This window comes from Notothenia rossii (assembly GCF_949606895.1).
Source record: "Notothenia rossii genome assembly, chromosome: 11".
Classification (NCBI taxonomy): Eukaryota; Metazoa; Chordata; class Actinopteri; order Perciformes; family Nototheniidae; genus Notothenia; species Notothenia rossii.
In genome coordinates this window covers 15,789,529-15,807,933 of record NC_136910.1, presented here as the reverse complement: position 1 = coordinate 15,807,933, position 18,405 = coordinate 15,789,529, and the positions used below count along the sequence as shown (strand labels likewise).

At 41.5% G+C, this 18,405-nt stretch overlaps 2 protein-coding genes across 2 annotated transcripts; one reads left to right on the top strand and one right to left on the bottom strand.

The window, feature by feature from the left end:
* Positions 1 to 5,897: 5,897 nt before the first annotated feature.
* timm23a (translocase of inner mitochondrial membrane 23 homolog a (yeast)) lies at positions 5,898 to 11,629 on the top strand. Its single transcript, XM_079659472.1, has 7 exons — positions 5,898 to 6,338; positions 6,481 to 6,539; positions 6,991 to 7,084; positions 7,981 to 8,065; positions 8,151 to 8,209; positions 9,998 to 10,108; positions 10,797 to 11,629. Exons 1-7 carry the CDS (start codon positions 6,242 to 6,244, stop codon positions 10,922 to 10,924), a joined length of 633 nt encoding a protein of 210 aa, XP_079515598.1. The 5' UTR covers positions 5,898 to 6,241; the 3' UTR covers positions 10,925 to 11,629.
* Positions 11,630 to 11,671: 42 nt separating this feature from the next.
* On the bottom strand, positions 11,672 to 18,403 carry LOC307024948 (elastase-1). Its single transcript, XM_079659469.1, has 7 exons — positions 18,320 to 18,403; positions 15,779 to 15,951; positions 15,577 to 15,686; positions 14,056 to 14,150; positions 13,672 to 13,952; positions 12,899 to 13,062; positions 11,672 to 12,075 (listed from the first exon to the last, which is right to left on the bottom strand). Exons 1-7 carry the CDS (start codon positions 18,391 to 18,393, stop codon positions 11,896 to 11,898), a joined length of 1,077 nt encoding a protein of 358 aa, XP_079515595.1. The 5' UTR covers positions 18,394 to 18,403; the 3' UTR covers positions 11,672 to 11,895.
* Positions 18,404 to 18,405: the final 2 nt, after the last annotated feature.

The window sequence follows — 18,405 nt, the reverse complement described above, 5'->3', positions numbered from 1 at the left end:
ACCCCCGGCAGAAGAGTAGTCGGCGGGACCCCCAACGGGACAGGACGTAGGGTTGGAAGGAACCCCGGCAGGAGAGCAGTCGGCGGGACCCCAAACGGGACAGGAAACAGGGTTGGCAGGACCCCCGACAGAAGAGTAGTCGGCGGGACCCCCAACGGGACAGGACATAGGGTTGGAAGGACCCCCGGCAGGAGAGCAGTCGGCGGGACCTCCAATGGCACAGGACATAGGGTTGGCAGGACCCCCAGCAGAAGAGTAGTCGGCGGGACCCACAACGGGACAGGACATGGAGTTGGCAGGACCCCAGCGGAACCTCCAACGGCACTTCAGTAGGGACTTGAGTAGGGACTTGAGTAGGGACTTGAGTAGGAACTGGAGAGGGAACTGGAGAGGGGACTCAAGAGAGGGCTTGAGAGAGGACCCGAGAGGGGACTTGAGAGGGAACTCGAGAGGGAACTCGAGAGATGACTAGAAAGGGGACTCGAGAGGGGACTCGAGAGGGGACTCAAGAGGGAACTCGAGAGGGGACTTGAGAGGAAACTGGAGAGGGGACTCGAGAGGTGACTTGAGAAGGGACTAGAGAAGGGACTAGAGAAGGGACTAAAGAAGGGACTTGGGAAGGGACCAGAGGAGGGACTAGAGAGGGGACTAGAGAGGGGACTAGAGAGGGGACTAGAGAAGGGACTAGATATGGGACTAGAGAAGGGACTAGAGAAGGGACTTGAGTTGGGACTAGAGGAGGGACCATGGCTGCTGGGGCCGGAACCAGGGCCGGAACCACGGCTGCTGGGGCCAGAACTGGGTCTGGAACCATGGCTGCTGGGACCAGAACCGGGGCCGGAACCATGGCTGCTGGGGCCAGAACTGGGGCTGGAACCATGGCTGCTGGGGGCAGAACTGGGGCTGGAACCATGGCCGCCGGTGCCAGAACTGGGGCCGGAACTGGGGCCGGAACCATGGCTGCTGGGGCCAGAACTGGGGCCGGAACCAAGGCTGCTGGGACCAGAACCGGGGATGTAACCATGGCTGCTGGTGCCAGAACTGGGGCCGGAACCATGGCTGCTGGGGCCAGGACTTAGGCTGGAACCATGGCTGCTGGGGCCAGAACAGGGGCCGGAACCATGGCTGCTGGGGCCAGAACAGGGGCCGGAACCATGGCTCTTGGGACTCGGGCTGCTAGCCTGGACTTGCGACTCCTTCTCTTAGGAGCCTTTTGGAGGCTCCGTGGACCTCCGAAAGCCAGACGAGTTCCCGAGAACACCTCCTGGACAGGAGCAGGAACTGGGGCAGAAGCAAGGGTTGACTTCAGACGGAACACACCGAGGCGTATGGTTTCAGGTTGGGAATTGGGAGGCAGGGAGCTAGCATGCCTGGGGCTAGCAGGCCGGGAATCACACACCGAGAGGAAATTCAAAATCCAGCCAGGTAAGAATTTCATCAAGCCTGGTTTCCCCATAGCAATCTGGCGCGCCTCTGCCAGAACAGCCTCTCGCTGCTGAACACCGGACACCCCCATCCATCGATCAGAGCAGTAAGGAAAGATTCAATAATTCCTGCTCAAACGGATCTGCTGGGCCCATCCTTGGTTGGTTGGTTCTGTTACGGTGAGTGAAGCAAGCAGGACCCAAATGAAGATAACACTGATATCACCTTTATTTCAAGGATAATAATATAACTCGGACAAACAGAACACTCCCCGGTGAACTCAGTCACCAACAAAAGACGAACCAACACTGAACAGAGGAAGAGACAAGACTAAATACAGGGAGGGGTAATCACGAGACGAGAAACAGCCGTGCATGGGAGGAGAAACACAAGGGCAACAGGTGAACACAATCAGACAATTAGACACACCAGGGAAACTAACGACAGGGAGGAAAAACACAGAGAGAGGGACCAGACAATACACAAGGAGGAAAGGGAGAACCGAACAGCAAAATAAACCCAAACCTAGACATACAAAACTAAAAACGTGACATAACATAAGAATGGTGACAAATTATAACCACGGCCGGTTTTTTTCATAGCTGGTCGCCTAGGGCGCCAGATCTGAGGGCGCACTGCGCTGATGGGCGATGTAAGTGATGAAAGTTGGGGATGTTGGCTTATCTGGCGCCCGCAGCTCACAGCCAAAGTGCGAGTGAGCGTGGGTGCGAGGTACAAATGATGCACCCCCGTCGTGAAATGCACCCCATGGCCTGCCGTAAAAAGCACCCCCCCAAAAAATATTCTTCTATTAATCCCACCCTCAAGCACTTTGGAGGGTATAGTTGTAGGACTACCAATAAATGGGGCAAGTTTCGTGTCACACGTTTATTGTCAGAGATGGCAGTCTGGTTTCAAGGCAGGTCACTCAACCGAAACTGCTCTCCTCGCTGTCTCTGAGGAACTGCACACTGCTAAAGCAGCCTCCCTCTCCTCTGTCATCATCCTTTTGGACCTGTCTGCTGCAATCGACATGGTGAATCATCAGATCCTCCTACGCACTCTCCAGTAATTTGGAGTTTCAGGCTCTGCACTTTCCCTCCTCACCTCATACCTCAAAGACCGCACCTACAGGGTAACTTGGAGAGGGTCCGAGTCTGACCCTTGTCAATTAACTACAGGGGTCCCTCAGGGCTTTGTTCTTGGTCCCCTCCTCTTCTCTTTGTACACAAACTCGATCGGATCAGTCATTAGCCCGTGTGGTTTTTCATACCACTGCTACGCTGACGACACCCAATTAATTCTGTCCTTTCCCCGCTCAGAGACCCAGGTCGTCGCACACATCTCTGCTTGTCTAGTAGACATCTCTCAGTGGATGTCTGCTCACCACCTCAAGCTCAACCTTGACAAGACTGAACTGCTTTTCCTTCTGGGAAAAGATTGTCCCACTCTGGACCTAACAATCAACATCGGCACCTCTACTGTTTCCCCGACTCAGACTGCAAGGAATCTGGGTGTGACCCTAGATAACAAACTGTCCTTCACTGCAAACATCGCTGCTACAACCCGCTGCTGCAGAAACACTCTTTACAACATCAGGAGGATACGTCCCCTCCTGACCCAGAAAGCGACACAACTTCTGGTCCAGGCTCTCGTCATCTCACGCCTAGACTACTGCAACTCCCTCCTGGCTGGTCTACCTGCATGTGCCATTCGACCTCTGCAGCTCATCCAGAATGCAGCGGCTCGTCTGGTCTTCAACCTTCCAACATTTTCCCACACCACACTGCTCCTCCGCTCCCTTCACTGGCTTCCAGTAACTGCTCAAATCCACATCAAGACACTGGTACTTGCGTACCATACTGCGAATGGATCTGGCCCTTCCTACATCCAGGACATGGTCAAACCATACACCCCAGCACGTGCACTCTGCTCTGCATCAGCCAAACGGCTTGTTGCACCCGCACTGTGAGAGGGACCCAAGTTCCCATCAGCAATCCTGGCTCCAAAATGGTGGAATGAGCTCCCCATTGACATCAGGACAGCAGAAAGCCTACACATCTTCCGGCGCAGACTAAAAACTAATCTCTTTTGACTCCACTTCGAGCGATAGAATTACTAACAAAGCACTTATATACTAACAAAGGACTGGCTGATCTAAAGTCAGTTGAGTAGCACTTAAAATGTTTTGGCTCTATGAAACCTGATGTACTTATATGATTCTGTTTTCTTCAAGTTTTTATCTTCTTGGTCGAATGCACTTATTGTAAGTCGCTTTGGATAAAAGCTTCAGCTAAATGCAATGTAAGGTAATGTAATGTAGTTGTAAAAAATAAAGTAAGAAATCATTCCAATGTGTACTATAGGACAGTAAAAAAAATAAAAACAGTTTAAAAGGGGAGTGATTAGTAAAATATGCAAAAAGAAAAAGAAAGAATGCTATAGGTAACATAAGATAAGAATAAACTAGTTTAAATGATTTGTTATTAGTTGTGATCATATTCAAGGATTATTGAAAAGTATAGCTCTCTTTCATATGAGCGTTGAGAGCTGTATCCATCAATTAATTTTGTGCTCAAAGTGCACCAGATTGATGCATTTAACTTCAACATTTAAAAAAAAATCTTCCCGGGGGTGCATGCCCGGACCCCCAAGAGTATGTGAGGTCCACCCCCAAATAAAGCAGGTTAAAATCATGAAATTGCTTACATTTTCTTTTAGTAAACACTGAAAACAGGTCCCACAAACCCAAACAGCACACAAAGGTTAAAGGTAAGCATATAATAATGTTCAAATGTGCTAAATATATACACTGCAAAAAACAAAAAAAAGAGGAGTAAAAGTAGCTCACGACTTGTTTTAGTTTTTCAAAGTAGCTCTCATCCTAAAAAAGCTTGGAGACCCCTGTTATAGAACGATACATTTAACAATTTTAAGCCTGGCCTACCATTTTATTGGAGCGATGAGGGACAGGTGGTGCTTGAAAAGGCCCATCTGTTCAAAGTGGGGAATGGCAGAAAAAGTTTGAGAACCACTGGTCTAAGTTATCTCATTGGGTCTCAAACGTTTTGTACAATTTATGTAAACACATATTTCCAAGGCACTCCTTTATAATTATTGGGATAAACAGGTTTGAAATCATTTCAATGTATACGACAGTAAACCAAAAATATTGTTTAAAACTGGAGAAATAAAAAAAATGTTAACTAGGTAAAATAATATATGAATGAACAACAAAAATAAAATAAGTTACATGTATTTGTTATTAGCTATGGTAGGTTATTGGTTATGTTCACATACTTATTTGATTACTAAAATGTAAACCGATCTTTTTCATATGGGTGTTTTAGAGTTGTACCCCCAGATCTAGTCTCTAATAATTGCTCAAAGTCCACCAGATTGAAGCATTTTACTTTAAAATGTTCCAAATTCCGAGGGGGTATACCCCTGGACCCCCCCTAGAGGAGGTGATGTCCACCCCCCAATTCAAACATGTTCATACAATACTGAATACATTTGAAGCCTTTTTGATGTATATGACCTATGTCAATAAGTTTCTGTTTTTGAAGTGTATTTGTCTTTTGTAGAGATGTTTCATTTATTGTTTATATATTCTATAGGGAGGGGGGGGGGGTGCCATCTAAAATCTCGCCTAGGGCATCAAATTGGCTAGAACCGGCACTGATTATAACTATAGGTGCATCAATGTGTGTTTCTGTGGCACTAATTTCAACTAATCTATATTCTTTTTGCTAAATAATATTGATCAATAACCTTTAATCTTAATCCATAATATCTCATCATGCATTATCTGTTAAATTAGTTTTACCTCAACAGATTATAAAAAATATTTTAAGATACAAAATCCTTATTCTAGGAAAAATGTCTAATTATTTAGAGTTACTAACTCATTATTTTGAGATACGAAGTCATTATTTTATTCTGAGAACGTCTTTAGTTATAAAAAATGTATTTCCCCCCTTTAATAAGGCTAATTCCCAATACAAATCAATACTAATACTATGTTAATAGTAATACTTAAATTCAATATTAAGTTTGTAATGTATACGTAAACATTGTTTAAATAGTGTGGCACTTCCAGGTTGCATCACAGCACTTTATAAGCCAGGAAAGGTACTTGAATCCTGGGTAAAAGTGCTTTAAAATGTCGTGGAAACTTGTTTTAAATGGGAGCAAAGTGTAGGCTCCAGCAGACAGCTTCAGCTAATTTTACAAGACTGTACACAGAGAACAGGCTGCATCACAGTTCTTGACAAGGCAGGAAAGGTATTTGAATCCTGGGTAAACGTTGTTTAAATAGTCTGATACTTCCAGCAATTTACAGGCCAGGAAATGTGCTTGAATCCTGGGTAAAAGTGCTTTAAAATGTCGTGGAAACTTGTTTTAAATAGGAGCAAAGTGTTGGCTCCTATTTTTTGTAGTTGTTACTTTTCCCTGCAGAATCTCTTTTCCCACTCCAGCAGGTGGCGGTAATGCACCTCTACTCGTGTTGGGCACCTGTCAGACGAACACCACAGAAGAAGAAAGCGGAACGTGCTGCTGGAGGTCAGAGGATAGACGAGAAGACTTTCTCAGTATCTGTAACACAAATCTGCATTTTCACGTTTAAAACTCAGTGAGGATTTAACATTCACATCAGCAGGACACTTTCTACTGCTGTCAGTGAATCCAGCAGCTCGTCGTCGACCAGTCTCTCTTGGATTTTGATTATTACGACATAGCTAGCTAGTGCTTGCTAACGGCTAGCAGCTCCGGTGTTCACCAGGTGACCCTCGGATCTCCTCACTTTACAGCGATGGACAACTCGCAAGGGTCGGGGGGAATGAAAGGAGGTATCGGGGGTCTTTTTGGAGGAGGTGAATACTCCAACACAGAGCTCGCCGGTGTTCCCTGTAAGTGTTCCCTTTGCTGTAGTCTGCTAAGACCGGTAATATCTGTGCTAGTTGCCAGCTCTATCCCCTCTGGATGTCTTGTTGATACAACCGTTACACAAGTTAAAAGGTTAGCTAACATGCTATTGTGATTTCATTTCAGTGACTGGAATGAGTCCTTTGTCCCCTTACCTCAATGTCGACCCTCGGTACCTTGTTCAGGTAAGCTAAAGTGGAATGTATCTTCTTTGTAAATTCAGATTCTGTTAAGTATTATCATTAGGCATAATGCAGATATGAGAAATGTGACAGCCTGATAACCCATTTGAAGCTTGACTATGGGCTCAGACAATAAGCAGATTTATATTATTTTAGATATTACAATGTTTCCTACATGTTGTCTAGATTTGAAAAAGTGAATGTATTGAACAGTAACAATAACAGCCTACAAGACAACCAAGAACAACCAACTACCCTATAATCTAACCATACCTTATATTTTAAGTGAATCCAAAACAATATTCCATCACTCAAATGTCATATAAATTGAGTCATATGGCAAGTCAAAAATAACAGTACAATGGATTGATTTAGAGAAGAAGAGTAACACATTTACAAATGTGTCTTTTTTAACAAAATGTATTTTCTAACAGCTGTTGATGTTGTGTTTCAGGACACAGATGAGTTTATTCTACCCACCGGTGCCAATAAAACAAGAGGAAGGTTTGAACTGGCTTTCTTTACCATTGGAGGCTCCTGCATTATTGGTAAGGCAAAGTACACGTGTTCTTCACATATATTTACTGTATATAAATCCCTTTCACTTTACATCTTTTTTTGCTTTGTAGTAAAAATGATAAACGTGTGTAGAATATGAGTATACACATTTCGTACACGGGGTGTTTAAAGTGCTTTACAAAAGAATAAATAACAGGTTAATTAAAACTGGTGCAAATTCTTCAAGGAATGAGTCACACATTAATACAAACAAACACTCAAAAATCTGTTTATTCTCATCACTGCCCAATAAAAAAAATAGAACTTGTTGAGCTTGAAACATGCAAATGCTTGCCTTTTTTACAAGACTGTCAACGGCCTTACCTCACCTCCTCTTAGACAGTGTGTTAACATACACACAACTGCAACTAGGATAACAAGAGGTGCAACGAGAGGAGATTGCATTATTCCACTCAGAAAAAGTTATTTCAGTCAGTCTTCATTTTCTGTTAAAGCTGCTCAGCAATGGAACTCAATCCCATCTCCAATCAGAGACCAGACCACATTCAGGTTATTTAAATCAAAACTCAAAATATGGTTAGTGAGGAATCAGCTCTGCCAACACTGACCCAATCTTCTGCTCCTTACAACCCACTGTCTCTTTTAACATCTTCTTTTGTTTTGTTTTATTTGTTTTGTTTTATTGTTCTGTCTTTTAAATTGTTTTATTTAAGTATTCCAGAAATGTGTGTCCCATGTTTTACATTTATTGTATTTACTTGTTTAAAATGAAATGTGTTTTATGTTGACTTTTAAAATCTGTCCAGGGACTACAGATGAAAAATAGCCTCTTCGCTAACTCTGGCACATTTACAGAAATGTTAATTAATGTGCACTGTCCCTGTTAAATAAATAATAACTGGAACATAACTTATTTTGACTTCAGGAGCAGCATTTGGGGCTGTAAATGGTCTCAGGGTGAGCCTGAAGGAGACTAGAGACCTGGGATGGTCCAAACCTCGTAATGTGCAGTGAGTATGGACACTTCAGTAATATTTATTTAATTACACCTGGATCACTGGAGCTGTCTTCTAAATGTTTGCATTCTCCCTTCAGGATCCTCAACATGGTGACCAGACAGGGGGCTTCATGGGCCAATTCTCTGGGCTCTGTTGGTAAGACCTAAGGCTGCTCGATTATGGCAAAAATCTTAATCACGATTATTTTTGGTCCAAATTGATATCACGATTATTAAATACGATTACTCATTGACTTTGAAAACATCCATTTATTGAACTTTTTAAAAAATAATAATAATAATTTGAACAGAATGTTTTTAACAGTTGATTACCCTGAACTTTAAGTATAATTTACATTTATATCTATATTTAAATAAATAATATCAAAATAATAAAGGTCAACAAATATTTTGGAGCGCACTTCCACAACCTACTAAACATATATAAATATGATCTCTAATGTCACTCACAACCTGTCATGTTTAATCTGCTACACGCAGTACTCTTATTTTGGTAACCCCTTATCCGGAAGTAGCGAGCTAAGAGGTTCCGGCTTGACGAGGTTAGTAAAAGTTGACTGTACGCTAGAGGCCGGAGCATAAAGTAGACTCTCCAGAAAAACGCGGGCAAAAATCCTAGATTATGCGTGATTAATTCCTTGATTATGCGATTAAACATGCAGGGATTTTATGTGATTTTATGCGGTGAAATTGCGGGAAGTTGCGAAATATGCGGAAAGTTGCGAAATATGCTAAATATGTGGGAAAAAAGAATAACAATTTTTGTAAATATTGGGCTGTCTTATTTATTCTCTCTCACACACAACCTGCCACTAACGTTAAACCCCTTTACTATTCAATTAAACACATTCAATGTTTATTTATTGTAAAAGCAATTGGGCTATTTTAATCTCACACACACACACACACCCCCCCCCAAACACACACACTTCTCCGCCTCATTCTGTTTTCATTTACTCGTTCGTTATCTGACCAGCTTCAATCTTGTAGGCTATTCATTTCGTTTCTTGTAGCCCTCGAAAGGCTTTTGGAGGTTGATGCCTCGGTGAACGTGAGTTGAATGGCTTTCTTGTCCGCAGCAGCAGAAAGCATTTTCGAATGTTTGAATGAATCAAAGTGGGTCGTCAGCGTCGATTTTCTCTTATGCTCCAACACACAGTTGCACGGGGTGCAGAATAGTTTCCCCCCACTTTTTTCCCGGTCTTTAGTAGAAATGTTCGTCGGTAAATGAGATGGATTAGATTTTTTCATCTTGGTGTTTTCTCTATCGTGTGAGCTCCACACATTCACTCTATACAGTGTTGTTTACATTATGTGATGCGCGAGCTGATGACGCCACGTCAAGACGAGTTAACTTTTTTTTTTCTCAACTTTGTGTGGAAAAATGCGGGGATTATGCGGCCTTTTGATAAATATGCGGCCTTTTAAAAATCTGCGCCATTTTGCTGATTATGCGGTAAATTCTGCGATCGCAGAATCGCGTTTTTCTGGAGGGTCTAATAAAGACACGGCAACTAAAGCTTCCCTTGTAACGTCTTCATATGGCTTTATTAAACGGACTGCAAGTCACAGCACAACCTGGCCGAGAGGTCTTTTAGGGAGGGGTGAAAGCGCACGCGCGGGCAGGATGTATAACGCAAGACAAATTGAGAGTATCATTGCGAAAGAGAATGCAGCAAAAATTATCGTTTTATTTCGATTACGCTGTTTTCGTAATCGTTGCAAGACAAAAAACATTTTAAAATGTGATGAATTGCACAGCCCCAGTAAGACCCTTATGAAAAACTAATCCCAAATCATACTGCAACATCTAGGGAAGCTTTACTTTATTTGTATACACTACATATTATATTGGAGTGCTTTTATGAATTTGTGTTGTTTGGTATATTTCTTTTATGAAACCTTTTTGTTTTTTTCTTTGCAGCCTTGTTATATAGTGTTTTTGGCGTGGCGATAGAGAAGGCCAGAGGAGCAGAAGACGACATCAACACGGTGGCCGCTGGGACGCTAACTGGGATGCTCTTTAAATCCAGCAGTAAGTGTCTTCTCTGTTGTACACCTTCCACTTATGTGCGTGCTATTTGCAGATGTGTTTCAATGAAACAAAGATAGCCCAATTTTAAAATTCATTGTCTCCATATAAAATCCTCCTGTGGAAAAATTATGTTTTCACAAGTTCTCAATTAAATTAATGCAACTTTAATCCTACTGAACCACCAAAATGCAATGTTTTTAATGCTATTGGGCTGCAACAAGTGATTGTTTATTAAGCTAGGGATTATATACTTTTCTTTATAAGTAATCTATTAAATTGATGCCTATTTCCACCTTGCACGAGTCATAAGTCTTCATTTCTGAATAAATGTTTTCTAAGATCCCATTTCTACAGTCATTGATTAAATAATTGGAGTGCACAGATACACCTGATTTTATAATATGGAACTTTGGACTATGGTCTGGAGTTATTTTCCTTTTTTAGATCACACAAGTCGACAACAATCCGAGCAGGTTAAAACACAATGAATATACATGCATAAAAAAACTGTGCAAAATGTTGGTTTTAAATCAATTAGTGTGGAATGTCAACATTGAGAATAAAGCTTAAAACTACGCCGTAGAGCCATAAAACAGAAATCTTTCTGAAGTTGTTATTTGGCATGTTTTAATGCATTCTACAATGTTCATATACAGCTCTATCATTGATTCTGTTTCCTCTATGTTAGCAGGTGGATTGAGAGGTGTAGCCAGAGGAGGCCTGGCTGGTTTAGCCTTATCTGGTGCCTACGCTCTCTACAGCAACTGGGACAACCTCAAAGGCTCCTCCCCCTCCCAGTCCTCCAGGCTGTACTAACCCTCTCCCACACAGATCTGCTTTACATTAGGGCCAAATATCTCTCCAGGACACAGCCTTTCACCACAGCGCTAAGAGGAATTACACTCTGGTCAAATGCAGTGTGCTTTTCAGGGAAGTGTGGGCTCTTCCCAGTACTCTGGTTCACTTTCCTTTCCAGGAGCATTCTGGGGAACATAGGATGTGGTTGAAAAGAAAAGGGAGATTGGACTAAACTCCGCTGGGAATCGAGATGTAGACCGTCCTATAACACCCCTCTCTCTTCATTTATCTGTGGCATTCCTGTCGCTGATCTGATTAGTCATAAGAAAGGTTTTTTAAAGAAGTGTGTCATTTGTTATATTATTGTTTATGTGAGACTTATAAGTCTTCTTTGATGCTAGTTTTGAAATCAATTAACCTGTTATATATGGGTTAAATAAGCCAAAGGGTGACACCTGGTGTGTGGGGTTCACCTGATGAACGACAGCATGTTCTGTTTCTGGACTGAAAGACTCTTCTAGTAGACGAGCAAAGAGATTTTCATTTACGATGTACAAACACAGAACGAAGCCTTAAGGTCAGTTCTAAATACTGTTGTATTTATTGAAGCGTATATGCAGTGTTTCCTGTTTTACTGTGCCAGAAGAAATCACTGTAAAGCTGTTGGTGTCTCCATCACACTCGCTGTATTAAAAACGATATTAAAAAAAATGTTGACAAAGATTTAGCTTTTAACTATTTTATTGCACAATTGTAGACTGGATGTAAATGTGTTGTACATTATGCACGACTTTGTTCAGAGCAGTGCATAGTGTACACTGTCAAATATGTGTTTAAAACCATAGTTACCCATTCAGAACTTGCATTTACATCTTGAAGTGGTTGCTGAATGGACTATGGCACATCAAAACAGATTGTTGTCTCATGTGGACATAAGACATTAAACAGAGCTTAAGTTTGCTGCCAGCACAGAGACACCGGGGACACGTTTAGTGCAGGAAGAAGTCCCTGATGCGCGTCGCCTCGATCCAGGGGATGTAGGCAGCGGTGCGAGTGAAGACGCTGGGTTTGTTCTCCACGGTGCAGCCAATCGGGCCGAAGCTCACCACACCGTGCACCTCCCAGCGGTCGTGACCCTGCTGGCACAGCAGAGGGCCGCCGGAGTCACCCTGAGAGACGGAGAGAGATAGTGAGGAGGTGGCATCTTTTAAAAATTCATTATTTCTTTTACCCCCAAAATATTCAGTAAATCGGAGTCTAGAGTTCAGTGTTTAGTCGACAAAATTATATATCAATCAAGTTATCAAATCATCAGTATTTTTTTGTGCTTAAATGACAGAACCTGCCTGAAATAATGGAGATTTGCTTTGTGTTTTATATTGTATTCACATTTAAAGGGGTTCTAGTATGCTCTTTTTCAGGTACATATTCGTTTTGTGCCTCTACTGTCACATGTCTCTATGCTCTAATGTTCAAAAGTCTTTATTTTTCTCATACTGCCTGTGCTGCAGCACCTCTTTTCACCCTCTGTCCGAAACCAGTGCCCAGTCTGCTCTGATTGGTTAGCTGGCCGACTTTGTTGTGATTGGTCAACTGCCTAGAGATGTCCCGCCCCTTAGCCATTGTATTGGAGCTGTAGCCAATAGAATCGCAACTGTTACGTAGTGATGTCACTATGTCGCTGAAGTTAACAATCAAGGTGTTTCAGGCATGGGGGGAGGGCGGTATATTTGGGGGAGAGTAACTCCCTCTGGAGGGAACTTTGGGATTGTATTCTTTGGAGACCATTTATATGCACAAAAAACAATATAACACACAGGAAAGAAAAACCCAAATAAGTATAATAAGGCCTCTTAATCCCCTTGGAACTGGGATGGTTGATTATCACTATTTTCTGACATTTCATAGACCACGATATTACTCTGAAGAATCTTCAGATTCATAGGTAATGAAAATAACTGTTAGTTAGTTGCAGCTTTATGTTTGTCATACCTGGCATGCAGCAGGCGGGCCCTCAGTGTCTCTGAACCCGGCACAGATCATGGAGTCTCGGACACGCTCACCCCAGAATTTCTTCTGCCGGCAGGTCTTGTGGCCAATGATGGGTAGGCGGGCTTGATTCAGGGCTTCTGCCAGAGACACATTCTCCTTCCCGCCTGAAATGGAGTAAAGGACAACAATTTTTATTTTAACTGCATTTTAAGTCAATCAAGACAATTGTCATTAAAACACTGTTATTTTGCTGTGACAATATGACATCAAACACTAAGTAGAGTAATGATAGTCTATCATTTCGGTTTGAAATATCTCCCCTGCAGTTTTGTACAACAGTACATGCACACATTCAAGATCCACACATTTTAAGATCTCACTATTTAAATCACTTCAGTATAAACAGTACTAGCCACGACAATTACTGCCCCGGCACCAGTGTGAGCATGTTTATATGGTAATTTATTAAAAAGTAAGGTTTTAGTGGAGATGTCTTGGAAGTACTGGATAGAAGAGACTTGGAAAATATAATGCATGAGTTTTGGGTGTTTTTAGTTTTTAAACAGGTTTTTTTTAACATATGTTAAATGTTGTTAACACAGCCCCCATTTAGTTTCATTCATCAAGATTTTTCTTTGATTTTAGTTTCCAAGTTCACTGTGTATAAGCATGTTTTTCTTTTTCAATTCAAGATAAGACAATCTAAGTAACTGATAAATAAATGATCATTTTGAGGGGAAGTGTGCCTTTAACAATCCCTCTCTTCCTCTCACCTCGGGTGTCTCCCCAGCCGGTGACCCAGCAGTAGTGTCCCGGGTTGAGGCTGGTCTGCTTGCGCGGCAGGCAGGCGTAGCGGATAAAGTCTGTGGGGACGATATCTGTGGCAGCCTTCACCAGGGCGATGTCGTAGTCCAGCTCGCTGTGAGCCGGATAACGGAAGTTCTCGTGCCGGTAGATCCTTTTCACGGGAAAGACCCTTTCTGCTTTCTCCGAGCGTCTCAGCTGGTGCTTCCCCAGGACGATCCTCCAACTCCCAGCATCCTCAGCTTTCCCCCTGAGAGGCCAAACAAATAGTTAAAGCAAGACCATAGTGGTTCTCATTTTGTTTCTTTTTTCAAACCTTCTGTCTTTCTTCTTCTGTGTTCCCGTTTTCTTACTTTTGGAAGCAGTGAGCAGCAGTAAGGACCCAGTTCTTGTGGATGAGAGTTCCTCCACAGACGTGAATGTAATGTTTGCTTCCCCTGGGACGAACCTACAGGAGACAACCAGACACCCTCCTTAGTGATGTGAAAACATTTGGTTATACTTAATTTACTTTAAAAATGGTCACCTGACAGAGGATTAATTATGATTTGTTATTAGTGAGTAAACAAGGATGTTCTGTTGCTCACCATGTGGTTGGTTCACATTTGATAGAGCATCAATGTTGACTCAGTTCATTCACACATGTTTTAATATATGACGCAATTAGCCCTATTCTAGTGTCCATTTACCAGAGGTGGACGAAGTACTCTCATCTTGCACTTGAGTACCAGAGTGTATAAATACTCTGTTACAAGTTAAAGTCCTGCATTCAAAATGCTACTCAAGTAAAAGTAGGAAAGTAGTTTCATCAAAATATACTTAAAGTACCAAAAGGAAAAGTACTCATTGTGAAAATTGACCCATTTCAGAATAATATATATTATATGTTTTGATTATAATTATTGATTTATCAAATGTATGTCAAAGCTGGTAAAGGTGCAGCTAGTTTAATGACTTTGTATACTGCAGTGTAGCTTGTGAATTTACTCCAGGTGGAACTAATACAGTCTTATTTAAGTGTGGATTCACATCAATAATGCAAATCTGCTCATTTAAGGTATTCAATTAATCTAGTAGAGGAGAAGTGCAAAGTAGCAAAAAAGGAAATACTCAAGTAAAGTACATTTACCTCAAAAAGTACCGTACTTGACTAAATTAAAGGGTGGCTGTGGCTCAGTGAGTTAGTGTGCTAATCTTTGAATCAAGGGATAGCATGTTCAAGTCCCACTGCAGTCAGCATGTCATTGTGTCCCTGGGCAAGACACTTCACCCCAAATTGCTCCTGTGGGCATTGCCCACAGTATTGAGTATGTACGTCGCTTTGGATAAAAGTGTCTAACATGTAATGTAAATTAACTCAGTTACTTTCCACCTCTGCGATTTACATAAAAGCGTATTCATCTATGATAACACCTTTTCTCCTGCTAATGTTAATTACAATCATTCATGTTTAAAAAAAATAAATGTAATTGTAATATTCTCAAGTGATTAGTCAATTAATTTAGTCAAATACACGTGTCAAACTTATTTGTGCTTAACCACCCCTTTCTACCATTTAAAATAAGAGAATTGACTGATTTTCTCTGTTTAACAAGCATCTATATGCTTTGAAAAAAGTTGTGCATATGAAATAGATAATTTAAAGACGTCACCTTTTGCTGTGGGAACTTATCATGGGCATTTTTCTCTATATTCTGACATTCAATACAATACAAGGTTAATTGATAAACTTCTTAAGACCCGTAATTGCAGTCTTAGAATAAATAAAAGTGTATCTGGTCTTAGTGTATTGGATTTTTGAATATAACATTGAATATAGCATTGAATTTAAGACCTCCCTAAGCTGAACTACATCAATGGAGAGGCAGATGTACCTGCAGAGACACCTGCCAGGGCCAGGAGTGGGGTCTGGCCTCGTTCCCGGAAACAATCCTCTCAGCTACGTTTGGCTTGAAGTGAGCCAAACCACAATCCCTTGGCCAGTCTGAGAGGGAAGCATAACAAAAAAAAAGTAAAGCTCCAAAACCAGAAAGTTGATATTGAAAAGTAGGTTTTGCATGTTTTAACAGCCCTCACCCAGGTGGAGCAGCTTGTGCTGGGGCTGCCGTCCGGGGGTGAGCGTGTATGCATTTGCTGGCAGAGATGCCTTGCTCAACAGCAGCGGCAGCAGCAGAGACAGAAAGAGGAGCAGCGGAGGTCCGGGTACAGCCATCTTCATCACAGAATCCCCGGCCGGCAAACGTCCCACGCTATTTATACCAAGCAGCCAACGCACACAGATGTACATGCACAGGTACACATACAGTACACAAAAACACACACAGGGACAATAAGCTGGGTCACAACAAAGGCCAAGCGCTGGATTGTTCTCCTCCAACTGCAGGTTTCCAGTGCAGCTGAGAAAAAAATGGCATTTTGGGGAGTCCCATCAGCACTTTCACATACATATAGTATGCTCACACACAGTACACCAACATGCACACTGCACAATGCAGCACTGTACACAAACATCACATCATGCCACATGACAGCAGTGACATAGTGACCTGAAGTTGACCTTTATATCTAAACTCTCAACACTACAGTGCATCCTTTGTAAACGTTATTGGGTAAGATATGTGTTGTTAACCTAATAGACATTTAAACGGTGAGTAGTTTATTCTTATTTTTTTAAGTTTTTTTTCTTCCTTAAATGTAACCAAATGTATAACTGCTGTTAATCATATTATTATATGTGTTTGATAGTTATCCTTTTCTTTCTTTTTTGAGACTGTTTGGCAAATAAACAGTATTAAAAAAAAAGAAATATATTTTAAAAACTATTGGATGGATTGCCATGAAAATTGGTAGTGACATTCATGTTCCTTTGAGGATGATTGTTTTATCTTTTGAATCTCCTGACTTTCTATCTAGCATCACCATTAGGTCAAAGGGTCAATGACTAAATACCTGCTAACAAATGGCATTTATATCAGCTATGTGTACCACGTGTTAGGTGCTAATGCATGCTAACATTCTAAACCAAGATGTTAAACATGCTCAAGATTATAACTGCTAAACTCGAACTAGTAAGCAATATTACTGTGAGCATTTAGCATGCCGCTAATTAGTAGTTAGTTAAAGCCTTTAGTCTCACAAAGCAATAATCCTGGCTATATACTATCAGGGCAGCCAACATTTGAGTTCAGCTTGGAGTGAGATTTTTTTTTTGGTGAACCTAGGGTTTCCCATTAATGTACCGGGGGCGCTACAGTGGAATATGCACATACACAGTGTACCTGCGACTCTTACAATCAGATGCTATTTTATAAGTGGGGGGGGAGGTCCTCACCTCCTCTAGGGGGGTCTGGGGGCATGCTCCCCCTGGAAGATCTTTTTTTAAATATTGAAGTTAAATTCATCAACCTGGTGCATTTTGAGAGCAAAATGAATTTATGGATACATCTCTCAACACCCATATGAAACAGATCTGTAAACAGATTTTCTTTTTCTTTATGGATATTTTACAAATCACCTCACCTTTTAAACTGTATTCTTGTTTTACTGTCATTTCATAACTGTTTTTCATTTATTCTCATAAATGGTGACCAAAACGTTTGAGACCCACTGAGATAACTAGACCAAAGTTAACTATCTAAACACTGTCCCTTACTTCACTGAGCTGTAGTTATCTCTCAGTCTGACAGGACAGAGAGCTCTCTCCTTGTTTTAGAAACAGCTTCTAATATCCGTTAGTGCAGCTAGCGAACCAGATGCTAACAACAACAACAACAACAACAACAACAACAATGCAAATAGTGAATTTGGTAGAAATATACTGTATAATGGTAAAGTTATTCAAGATGATGCCATATGTATTGAACATTTTACATTAGCCTATAAATATTCCCCCAAATTATTCAAAAGCATATTCTTCCAAACTCCTTGCTGTAGTATGACACACATGGGACTATTGATGTGTGTAGTGAGTTTGGTAGTAACAAGCTGTATAATAGTGATTGAATAATATTGTATTCTCTTTTTTCGGAGTTGCACTTTACAGACGGTCCCTGAGCACTCGTTTCTTCTACGGCTGCGGATAGAGACCAATGTAATGTGCCCGGCTCGGAGGACGGCGCGTATTGGCTTTTTGTTGATCAAAATGTGATTGTAGTTCGTTGTCCTCCTTACCACGGTACTTAGGAGACGTCATTTGTGTCTGAATAACATTTTGTTCATGAGTTATTGATCCGTGAAATCCGAATCTCCCAATATCGTTCCAACTTTACTGAACTAAGCCAGAAGACCGTCTAAATTTCGTAGACCGCTCGGTTTGCTGTTCCTTCACTTTATTTTTATATTTATATACATTTATTTTGGACGAAAACTTAGCGTGAGGAAAGGCATGTGTGGCGTGAGATATGGGTTAATTGCGTGACTCTCAAGCTCAATGCGTGAGTGTTGGCAGCCCTGCTATATAGGCTACTCTTAGTGTTAGTTTCGTGTGATATACCGTCATTTAATGCATATCAAAGTCACACAATTTTAAAGAAGAATAACTAAGTGTATCCCAAACAATAACATGTTTGTTTTATGTTTAGCTAATATATTCTTATCACGTGTTTTAAAAAGCCTTACTGATATTGGTGACTGCCCAAAAGCTCCAGTGTTGATCGGCATACAGATGCTCGTATAGTCCGCTTATACAACATAGAAACATCATT

What these genes read in the sequence shown, in the direction of transcription:
- timm23a (XM_079659472.1), top strand. Translation starts at nt 6,242, where the DNA reads ATGGACAACTCGCAAGGGTCGGGGGGAATGAAAGGAGGTATCGGGGGT. An exon ending in TGGAGGCTCCTGCATTATTG is followed by an intron (nt 7,085 to 7,980) that starts GTAAGGCAAAGT and finishes TTTTGACTTCAG; the next exon opens with GAGCAGCATTTGGGGCTGTA. An exon ending in CAATTCTCTGGGCTCTGTTG is followed by an intron (nt 8,210 to 9,997) that starts GTAAGACCTAAG and finishes TTTTCTTTGCAG; the next exon opens with CCTTGTTATATAGTGTTTTT.
- LOC307024948 (XM_079659469.1), bottom strand. Translation starts at nt 18,393, where the DNA reads ATGTTGTATAAGCGGACTATACGAGCATCTGTATGCCGATCAACACTG. An exon ending in GCTGCTCACTGCTTCCAAAA is followed by an intron (nt 13,953 to 14,055) that starts GTAAGAAAACGG and finishes TTGGCCTCTCAG; the next exon opens with GGGGAAAGCTGAGGATGCTG. An exon ending in CGGCTGGGGAGACACCCGAG is followed by an intron (nt 13,063 to 13,671) that starts GTGAGAGGAAGA and finishes ACTCCATTTCAG; the next exon opens with GCGGGAAGGAGAATGTGTCT.